This window comes from Arachis duranensis, chromosome 3, assembly GCF_000817695.3.
Source record: "Arachis duranensis cultivar V14167 chromosome 3, aradu.V14167.gnm2.J7QH, whole genome shotgun sequence".
NCBI classification, from domain to species: Eukaryota; Viridiplantae; Streptophyta; class Magnoliopsida; order Fabales; family Fabaceae; genus Arachis; species Arachis duranensis.
In genome coordinates, this window is record NC_029774.3 from 103,277,086 (window position 1) to 103,287,998 (window position 10,913).

The window sequence follows — 10,913 nt, forward strand, 5'->3', positions numbered from 1 at the left end:
GCCAGTTCTGGTTTCTGAAGGACTTGTCGCAAAGGTCGATCTGTCCGAACATGGATGACATGACTCTAGAAGTATGGTCGTAGTCTTCTTGCTGAGAAGACAAGAGCTAAAGCCAGCTTCTCAATGCTCGAATAGCGAAGTTCAACATTCTGTAGTGTTTTGCTGATGAAATAGATCGGCAAGTGCTGCTTTTGCCTTTCTCCAATAAGAGCATAGCTTATAGCCCAGTTAGTTACAGATAAATATAAGAATAATGGTTCCCCTTGAAGGGGGGTTTGTAGAATTGGGGGATTTGAAAGAGTTTCTTTGATGGTTGTGAATGCTTGTTCACATTCATCAGTCCATTGGAAAGCCTTTTTCTTTTTTAAAGTTTGGAAGAAACATAAAGACTTAAAAGCTAGGCAAGCTAAGAATCTAGAAAGTACAGCAAGTCTCCCTGTCAACCGTTGGACTTCTTTGATAGTTTGTAGGCTTGTCATATCCAAACATCTCGGCACTTTGTTGGATTCGCTTCAATACCTCGGCTAGTGAGCATGAAGCTGAGGAATTTGCCACTTTGTACGCCAAATGCGCACTTCTCGGGGTTTAACCGCATGTTGTATTTTTTTATTTGACCGAAGATTTCTGCGAGGTCATCAAGGTGGTTGTTGCCGATCTTCATTTTGGCGACCATATCATTAACCTAGACCTCAATGTTCTTGCCAACCTGTTGGGCGAATACTTTGTCCATTAGGCGTTGGTATGTTGCACCTGCATTCTTAAGGCCAAACGGCATGACTTTATAATAGTAGTTTCCATATTCAGTAATAAAGGCTGTCTTACTTTGATCGGATGGATGCAATTGGATCTGGTTATAGCCAGAGTATGCATCCATAAAGCTAAGTTTTTCATAACCAGAGGCATTATCAACTAAGCAATCAATAGATGGTAAGGGATAAGAGTCTTTTGGGCATGCTTTATTGAGATCGGTGAAATCAACACACATGCATCATTTACCGTTATGTTTTTTCACCATGACGACATTCACCAACCATGTTGTGAACCTGATTTTCTAAATGAAGCCGGCATGGATGAGCTTCTTGGTTTCTTCCAGAGAGGCTTGTTTGTGGTCATGACCGAGGTTTTGCTTTTTCTATGCTATAGATCGGACAGATGGATCTAATGCCAGTTAGTAGGAGATGACAGATGGGTTAATTCTGGGCATGTCAGCTGGGGTCCAAGCAAACAAGTCGGCATTTTGTTGTAGGAATGTTCGGAATAATGCCTTCTCTTCTGAGCTTAGTGTGGATCCCATATAATAAGTGCTTTTCCGAGCTATTTGTGAAATAGATTTTATGTAGGTCTTCAGTCGGGGGTGGTCTTTCTAGGCTTTCTGCCCTGGGATCAAGGTCCGCCATGACTAGTAGCTTGCCTTAGTTACTCATACTGTTCACGTGGGCTTGTGTACTTTGATTTGGTTTTTTGAAACTGTTGCTATAACATTCTCTGGCCTCTCAGACATCGCTGTGAATAGTCGCAATTGTATTATCCTACAAAGGGAACTTAACACAGAGATGAATTGTAGAAATAATAGCGCCGAACCTATTTAGAAAAGGTCAGCCAAGTATCAAGTTGTAAGGACTAAAACAATTAACGACTAAGTATTGAATATCCAATTTGGAGCCATATAGAGCCCATAACCGGGACCCTCTCACCTGAGAAACTGACTAGGTCTCCAGTGGAAGGTTGGAGGATGTTGTTGCTCAGCTTCATCTTTTGAAATGCGGAGTAGAAGAGAACATCAGCACTGCTCACAGGGTCCAATAAACCTTTTTTACTAGGAGATCTCTGAGCTGCAGGAAAATCACGACCGAGTCGTCTAGATTTGTTATGTTGGTGTTAAGGTCGGATGTTTGGAATGTTATCTGAGGAAAATGTGGAGGTGTCTGATGTTGATGTTGATCGGCTTCTATGGAAAGCATAGCTCGATAAGACTGCTTCGGTCGATCTTTATCTCGATCATGTTGTGTTGCCGAGCTTTGGTCACCAGGGGGAGGTGCGCGTCGTTGTATGTGGCCGCCGATATACTTGTCGAAGATGACCTTGCCGAGCTAACCGCTCCAGAAGGTCTTTGGTGATGACATACTCGTCAGTAGTGTGTCCGTGCTTTTAATGAAAAGAATAGTATTTTGATTTGTCTGCGCTTTTGGAATTTGGATAGCTGCCGGCTTTTCTTGGTGGCTTGATCAACTTTGAATTCAAGATCTCCTTGATGATGTCATCATGCTTGGTGTTGAACTGAGTATAAGATTCATATCGGGGAGTTGGTTTGAAGTTTTTCTTGCTATCTCGTGCTTTGTTGTCATATCTGTATTGCGGTTTCTCTGCTTTTCGAGCTTGTCGAAGTTCTTCGATGCCAATCTGACCTTTCGCCTTTTCACGGAACTTGGCCATAGTTTTAGGTTTGGCCACGACAATGGTCTCCTGGAATTTTCCTGGTCGGAGTTCGCTTTTTATTGCATGCAGTTCCACCTCGAGGTGGAGATTGGGTATACTTATGGCTATCTTTGTGAAGTGCGTCATGTAGTCTCTGAGACTTTCATGCTGGCCTTGTCTGATTGTGTTCAAGTAATCGGAGTCATGCAGATAGATGGTTGATCCAGCAAAATGCTCTTCGAAGGGATTTGATAGGTCTCGAAAACGGAAAATAAAACCTGCAAGCAAAGAACAGAACCAATCAAGTGCAGAACCGTCTAAATAATATGGAAAATAACGACATAAAACTTTATCAGATGCACCATTTACTATCATTATGGAGGTGAACTTTCTGATGTATTTCTTCGGATGCGTGGTTGGTAGAGTGAACCTCCTGGGCAACACGAAGTTCATCACCTCGGCCGTGAATGGCCCAGGGGAGTTGTCTAGGTTGTCATCCTTGTCTTCTGGCTGAGCTTCCTCATTGTGCTCAGGCTGCTCTTCTTCGTGCCGAGCAGTTTCAGAGACATGCGTCGGCCCTAACTGATGCTCAACTTCTTCTGTTCATTCTTGTCGATCATTGTTATTTTCAATTCGAGCATTATTCATATTAGCAATCTGATTTGCCATTCTTTGGTTCTCTTCGACCATGCGTTGGTTGGCTTGCCGTAACTCGGTCACCATCCGAAGAAGTTCAGATGGCGTAGGTGGAAGTTGCTCAGTCATGGTTCCAGGCGAGAACGTCGAGGCCGATGATATAAAGAAAGAATTATATTCTCGACCCCACGATGGACGCCAAATGTTCCTGTGTGGATACCTGGATGGGAGCTCGGCTACTGGGGGATGGCACCGAGTTGTTATCTTCGATGCCGATCTATGAGCCTTGGGCTAGTCCGAGCTTTTTGCCTGAGAGATGTCCAATCACGCAGAGTATGAACAAGAGAGGGGGGAGTGTACCTGCAAAGGCACTCCGAAGCTTAAGTCAGTATTGAGAATTCAATATGTCTCTTTAAGATAGAATATCATACCTTTATAGGTGAAGCAAGGTAGGTCGGTTACATTTCTGTTGGTCTTCTGAATTGAAGAGCAATGATTAAGTCTTGATGGATGATGACGTTACATTGGACATTTTGATTTTAGGACATAATCCGTTGAGTCTGGTTATAACATAACTTGTCGAATGATAACGTAAATTGCCAAGTAATAACGTATATTGTCAAGTTATGGTAGATAATGTCGAGTTATGATGTTGGATTTGTAATGGTCGGATTAATACCAAAATTTTAAAATGGTAATACCAGAAAAAACTAAACTCAAAACAAGTATAGAGATATGAATCACAATAAATCTAACTCATAATAATACCGAAACTTGAAAATGACGATAACAAAAAATTTATCAATATAATTTAAATCACACAAGAAGTACTATAATTAAATAGAGATTTCAAATCCACGTCTACGAAAAAGAATTACAATGGTGATGAAGAAAAAGGAAAAAAGAAAAGGAAAGAAGAAAAAAATTCAAATAAAAAAAAGAAAAAAAAGAAAAAGAAATAACAGTGATAGTAGTTAATATGAAAAATGGTTATACAACTTTGGTTGGATAATTATTTGGACGTAGAATTTTTTTCATTCATATAAAATAATAATACAGGACAGGGGCTTAAGACAAAGCTGACGATCTAATTTTTAAAAGCGGATTTAAGGAGGCCGGCGGGAATGTCATTCGAGAACTAGTCAGTGGCCAATTCACAAAATCGCAATAAAGAAGGTGCGATTTCATTAATTAAACAAAAAGGCGCAAGCTTAAGAAAAGGTTAAAACTTAAAGATTCAAATTCACTTTATTTAGCTTGCAATCCAATTCAATATACTATTTGCAAAATTTATTCCAAAGTTTCAGGTCTCGACGCGACGCTTTTATCATTTCAAAAATGAAAACGAAAACGAAAACAACTTAACAAAGGAAAGGGCCAATCCCGAACCTCTTTTTGGTTTTTACCCTTTCCCCCTTCTACAACAACACACAGTCTCACACACCACTAAAACCAAAATCCAAATCAAATCTCTCTGCCAACTAAATTCCGTTCACCGTTTCCACCAAACTCTACAAAATAACCACTCCACAATTTTGGATCCATCCGTTATCGCCTTGTTCGGTTCGGTATCTGCATTGCTGCTCCAACACGCTGTCGTTTCAACGGTTCGGATTTTGATCTGGGAGGCTTTTACGTACCTCCAAAGCGCTGCGTGGTAGCTCCCACTTCCTCAACTTCTTCCTGCATTGCCTCTGCAACATATCTTTGCGCCGATCTGCTGCATTTGCTTTTCTTGGTATTACTTTTATCTTGTTTTCGTTCCTTGAGGAATTGATCGATTGATTGATGAATTAATTATTAATAATGCGCGTCAGCTAATGCCGCAGCTGCGTTTCCGAGTTGAGCACTTTTCAATTTTTGTTTCTGTTTCTTTTTCAATTCGATCTTCTCCATTTGCCGCTCTAAATTTCACTGTATTATTTTCTGGAGTAATTATTTCAATCCGAGCTCCTTTAATCTGACTGTATTTTTCAATGTACTTTAGTTTAAGGAAAAAATATCCTAATTATTCTAATGTCTCCCCTTTTCTAAATGTTAGACAACTATTTTCTGACTTTATCTGTTTATATCGTAGCCATTTAACCTTTTTTCTGATATAGTTACTTTGATTTCTTAATACATTGTTAATTTCTGGTCCACGTAAGCTGCTAAATATGTTTGAGTCAAGGGGGTACTTTCTTATGGAAGTTCTCTCATCTCTGTTGTGCCAGAGGGGAAACTGGCAGCTTAAATGGGTTTTCTGGGGAAGAGTTAGGAGGTGCAGTTGAAGGCAAGTGAACTACTACTGGCTTGTCTTTTTAAGTTTAGATGCTTATCTGTTTGTGCTTGTTATCCTACTTCCCCATTTCTACAATGTTTTATTTGATTATGTTTTCAGGTAGCCAGCTTGCTTCTCTGGTGATGTGGATGAATGCCGTGCTTCCTAACCTTAATCTGCCTTCAGAAACTTCAGAGGAGGAATTGAGAGAATGGTTGAGGGATGGATCTTTATTATGCAGCCTTTTGGACCAGCTGGTTCCTGGTTCATTGGAAGTAATACAAATATCTTTTGCTGTGTTAATACTTATATATTGCTTTTCCTTTTGTTAAAAACGTTTCTATTTGATGAGTATGTCTACAACAATTTTCATTGTTTTCTGATTGTGCTGACATTAAGTTGGAGTTTATTATTTTATTTGTTTTTGTTCTCTTTCTTCTAATGAAGTACATCTTTAACTTCAGGGACGTGGATATTTGAATGAGCCAGTGGGCCGCATTAAAAAGTTTCTAATGTCTTTGGATGAATTGGGATTGTCTAGATTTGAATTGTCAGACCTGGAGCAGGTATAAAAAGTTCCTTTCTGAAATGCTATTTGAGAACATGCCGAGTTATGGCCTTTCCTTATTCTTCTTCTTTCTTTTATTTTTTTTATTTATATTATAGTTGCTATGAGGGAGAAATTTGGTGGCACTGTCCATAGACAAAACTGAAATTTCTCCTGTAATTATTTATTTTGAGGTCGTTTGAGAATTCATGCAGGGATCCATGGTGCCTGTCTTACAATCTCTTGAGACATTGAAAACTCAATTTGCTTTCAATGCTGCTCGGGAAAATATCCAAAGTTTTTCTAGGAAGAGGTGGGGCCAGTCAGATCAAACATCCCTTGAGGAAAATGATAGTTGTCTCAAGGATACTTTGAAATTCCGACATGCTATCGATGGTTCTTTTGTTTATGGTATTACAATCAATTAAATTATGCTCTGCTCCAAATAGATATATTGAAGATTTTAATATTCTTTCTGCAGCAATTACCTTATATCAATGATGTTATTTTATTACATTTCTTTGTCCAGGAGGAATTGCTGCCAAAGACCAAAATGGGTTGAAGTCTAGTGAACTGTTCCAGTTGAAGCAAGGACTGCCCTTAGATCTTTCAGATGCTAAACTTATGGAATTATTAAAATCAAACAATTTGGATGTGAGTCAATAAGATAATATACTTGTCTCTATCAAATTTTCTATTTTCTTGTTGTGCTTACCAGTTACCGCTAGGGAATTCTTCAATATGTGTTATGCACTATTGCTCTTGTAGTTTGCTCATATATGAACCTGATAAATAAGTGAAATGTATATCTGCAGTGTGTATCAACTCGATCGCTCTTTAATATAGGGAATGCGATCCTCAGTGATATCTTTGAAAGGAAGAATGGAGATGTACCCCAAGTGAGTTAAATACTTCTGCAATAAATAATTCATGTTAATGCTACCCTGTTCTTGCCAAATTGGTTTTGTTGATAAACAGTTGTTGAATTTATTTGCATGTTTCTAGGCTCAACGTGCAGGTTGCCTGTTGAAGAAAATTCTGCAAGTCATTGAGTTGCGTGTTTCACATCAAGCAGAAAGCATAAAAAATGTAACATTAACTTTATATGTTAATTGCCCCCCTAGAGAATTCAAGTTTTTCAGTTATCCTTGAAGAATGACTGTTTTACTATGTTGCATATATGAAGCAAAACAATATTTTTAATTTCAAAGTTGTCTCTATTTTATACAGGTGGTTGCAAGTTGGGTTCAGCAATTGAAGGTGCAAACCTATCTGTTGGCAATATAGATCCTCATTTTTGTTAGAAGTTAAAACTTGAATTTTCAGCATGATTAAGTAGCTCAAATTGATTGGACTGTCAGCTCATGTTGCTTATTGTAGACAAAGCTAGTTTTTATGTAAATTTGTTTGAAACTATGCAGCATTGTTACCTTTGTATATAATAAAGTTCCTATAATTGCAAAAGGACTACCTTTAATAATTTTGAAAAGTAAATGATGATTTGATTAATATTGAAATGCTTTAGCATTTAAACTTACAAAACATGTTTTCCAGCTTCCAACTCTAGTTCTGTTTGGCTACTAACTTCAGTCAGTTGTTTCATCAGGTTTCTCTGCAGCTTGAACAAAGTAAATTTGAGGAGAAGAAGAAACTTGAAGAACAGGATTTTTCTCGATTAAAGAAAGAAAAAGTTCGTAATGAAATTGAAGTTTCTACACTGAAGCAAGAACTGGAAATGATCAAAAGAACACATGAAGAACATGTTTTGCAGCTAGAATCACAAGCTATTGAATCTAAAGTTGAGTACTTGAAAAGAATATCCGAACTTGAAAGTGTTCTTGCTGATGCAAGGAAGCAAGTGAAGGAATTGGAGGCATTTTCAGAATCCAGATCTGTGAATTGGAAGAATAAGGAGCGTACTTACCTAAGTTTTGTCGATTGCCAATCTAGAGCTTTTCAGGTTTGCTTTGTTGTTTATGTTGCTTCATTTTTTATTTCCATTTTCTTTTTACTTGTGCTATATTTATATTTTTGGTGCTTTATAGGAATTGAGAGCTGCAATGAAATCTGTCAAAAATGAAGTGTTAAAAACAAAAAGAAGCTACTTAGAGGATTTCAAGTACTTTGGTAATATATACTGTATCTCTTCAAGTACTTTATATTGTTTTATGATGTGTCATATACTTACAAGATGTGCTCATATATAGGAACCAAACTCAAAGGTCTAGCTGATGCTGCTGAAAATTATCACGTAGTTCTTGCTGAAAATAGAAAATTGTATAATGAAGTTCAAGATTTGAAAGGTGTGTATTTTGTAGTGCTTAGACACACTATTATTGTCTTTGCTTGATTCTGACCTGACCTATTCTTTTTGTTGTTTTCTAAATCATTGATGAATAGGAAATATTAGGGTATATTGCCGAATTAGACCCTTTCTTCCGGGACAAAATCAAAATCATTCAACCATTGAGTTTGCGGGTGAGGATGGAGAACTAATTGTCAGTAATCCTCTCAAACAAGGAAAAGATAGTCGCAAGCTTTTTAAATTTAACAAGGTTTTTGGTCAAGCTGCAAGTCAAGGTACGACATTCATTCTTTTGAATTTCATGTTTGTTATTAGTTTTATATTTTACCAAATTGGTAGTAACTTTTTACTTGCACCTCTTATTATTGTTTCTGCAGAAGAAGTTTTCAGGGATACTCAACCGTTAATTCGTTCTGTTCTTGACGGTTACAATGTTTGTATATTTGCATATGGTCAAACTGGTGCTGGAAAAACATATACAATGGTAGCATTTAATATGTTGCGCATTATTTACATTTTAACTGCATTGTGTTTCAAAAGTTTAATTTAGGTTTTCACCCCCTTCTTCTAGAGTGGACCTTCCTTATCGTCAAAATCAGATTGGGGAGTCAACTATCGGGCGCTACATGATCTTTTCCATATCTCCCATAGCAGAAGGAACTCTATCATGTATGAAATTGGTGTTCAAATGGTTGAGATTTATAATGAACAAGTTCGTGATTTACTATCAACCAATGGCCCTCAAAAGAGATATCCTTTTTTTAATTCTAATAAATATACACAGATGCTTTGGGCTGCCCTTTATTATAAGCTAAGCATCTCCTATCTATCCTTAAACCTGCATGCATGCTTTTTCATTTATGTATTGAGGTACAACTATTTACTGCATATAGATATGTATAAAAAATTGACATATAAATTTATAGTATCGTTTAGCATACATTTCCTTTCATTCTTGTTTTCAAGCAAATAAAATACTGTTTCCTTGACTTGCACACACTTGGGATTTGGAATACAACCCAACCAAATGGGTTGGCAGTTCCTGATGCAAGTATGCACTCTGTAAATTCAATGACAGATGTCCTTGAGTTGATGAATATCGGGATGACAAATCGGGCTACAAGTGCCACAGCCTTAAATGAAAGGAGTAGTAGATCACATAGGTTGTATTCAAAGCTTGCAGAATATTTTTCCCCTCTTAATGTCATTTGTCGAATTGTGAAGGTGCGGTACTCATTTTGTTATTATAATTATGTGCCAGTGTTCTCTCCATTCATGTTCGGGGAACGGATTTGAAGACCAACACTCTCTTTCGTGGGTGTCTACATCTAGTAGATCTTGCTGGAAGTGAAAGAGTAGATCGTTCTGAAGCAACAGGAGATAGGCTTAAGGAGGCACAACATATAAACAAATCACTTTCAGCACTTGGAGATGTGATATTTGCTCTAGCACAGAAGAGTTCACATGTGCCATATAGAAATAGTAAACTGACTCAACTTCTTCAGAGTTCATTAGGTAATTTTTGCCATCATTAATATCAAGTTATATTTGTTCTCTTGGTTTTATTTTGTTTTGTTTTGTTTGTTTGTTTTTTTCTTTTGGGGCATGTTGTAATCATATCTTACTATGGTAACTTCCGTACTTGTATTTTCTAGGTGGTCAAGCAAAAACCCTTATGTTTGTACAACTTAATCCTGATGTCGCTTCATATTCTGAAACTATAAGTACCTTGAAGTTTGCTGAGAGGGTTTCTGGTGTGGAGCTTGGCGCTGCTCGTAGCAACAAAGAGGGCAAGGATGTGAGAGAACTTATGGAACAGGTTATATCCAGTCTTAATTGCATTTAACATATATGTTGAAACCAGTTGGCTTAAACTGATTTTGCAATATCCTCTACAGTTGCACACTGATTTCTACTTTTATTGTAGGTGTCGTTTCTCAAGGATGCAATTACAAGGAAGGATGAAGAAATTGAGCGGTTGCAGTCGGTCAAGGTTAATAACAATGGTGCAAAGCTTGGTACGATCTCACCCAGGCATGTCCCATCATCTCCGAGAAGACACTCAATGGGGACTCCTCGGCATAGCTTGAGGCACTCGGGAACAAGGAGCATTGGAGCCCGTGACAAAGCAACTTCTGATGCTGAAAATTGCTCTGAGTATAGTGACAGGCAATCAGAAGCTGGTTCTCCTCGATCGTTGGATGATGATTTCAGGCACAAGTCCAGTTCCCTACAAATGAAACTAGCCAGAGAAGATAATCATCAAAATTTCAATGAGGACATTGACCTCTTAGGATTTGGAGATGCAGATTCAGAAGAGCGATTAAGTGACATATCTGATGGCGGTCTTTCAATGGGTACAGAAACCGATTCAATCAGCAGTATTGTTGAGTACACTCTTTTCCCTGAAGTCGAGAAGGCAGCTGAAACCACACCAGCAAAGAACACAACAGTGGACGACCTTCCACCTCAGAGCACGGGAAAGTGAGTGCTCTCTCTGTGTTCAACACTATTGTAGTAACTATGTACTTTCATTGTGTGGAACTTGAGTCATTGCTGAGCCATAAACTTGATATCGATTTGCATTGAATTGCATGCAGGCCTATCATTCCATCCAAAATTCCCAAAGCCCCGCAAGTTGCATCGAAACTGCCAACGAAATCTTCTAGGCTATCATTGAACAGAACCCACACAATGTCAAATTCAAGTATGTGTCTCCAGCTTGCTCTCACTTCGCTTACTATTTTAAT

At 38.1% G+C, this 10,913-nt stretch overlaps 2 protein-coding genes across 2 annotated transcripts in view; one reads left to right on the forward strand and one right to left on the reverse strand.

Moving 5' to 3' along the window:
- Positions 1–2,148: 2,148 nt before the first annotated feature.
- LOC107479901 (uncharacterized) lies at positions 2,149–3,180 on the reverse strand. The gene is made up of 2 exons (XM_016100001.1): positions 3,082–3,180; positions 2,149–2,997 (listed from the first exon to the last, which is right to left on the reverse strand). Exons 1-2 carry the CDS (start codon positions 3,178–3,180, stop codon positions 2,149–2,151), a joined length of 948 nt encoding a protein of 315 aa, XP_015955487.1.
- Positions 3,181–5,391: 2,211 nt separating this feature from the next.
- LOC107479902 (kinesin-like protein KIN-14J) overlaps positions 5,392–10,913 on the forward strand; it is a 5,941-nt gene continuing 419 nt past the window's right edge. Inside the window, exons 1-18 of the mRNA XM_052258390.1 lie at positions 5,392–5,586; positions 5,776–5,877; positions 6,074–6,269; positions 6,388–6,512; positions 6,674–6,757; positions 6,864–6,965; positions 7,089–7,118; positions 7,465–7,818; positions 7,904–7,985; positions 8,066–8,161; positions 8,259–8,438; positions 8,541–8,647; positions 8,735–8,913; positions 9,162–9,326; positions 9,425–9,678; positions 9,819–9,982; positions 10,091–10,647; positions 10,764–10,870. Coding sequence (XP_052114350.1) covers positions 5,407–5,586; positions 5,776–5,877; positions 6,074–6,269; positions 6,388–6,512; positions 6,674–6,757; positions 6,864–6,965; positions 7,089–7,118; positions 7,465–7,818; positions 7,904–7,985; positions 8,066–8,161; positions 8,259–8,438; positions 8,541–8,647; positions 8,735–8,913; positions 9,162–9,326; positions 9,425–9,678; positions 9,819–9,982; positions 10,091–10,647; positions 10,764–10,870 — 3,064 coding nt within the window. The 5' untranslated portion in view covers positions 5,392–5,406. The remainder of the gene's footprint in view (positions 5,587–5,775; positions 5,878–6,073; positions 6,270–6,387; positions 6,513–6,673; positions 6,758–6,863; positions 6,966–7,088; positions 7,119–7,464; positions 7,819–7,903; positions 7,986–8,065; positions 8,162–8,258; positions 8,439–8,540; positions 8,648–8,734; positions 8,914–9,161; positions 9,327–9,424; positions 9,679–9,818; positions 9,983–10,090; positions 10,648–10,763; positions 10,871–10,913) is intronic.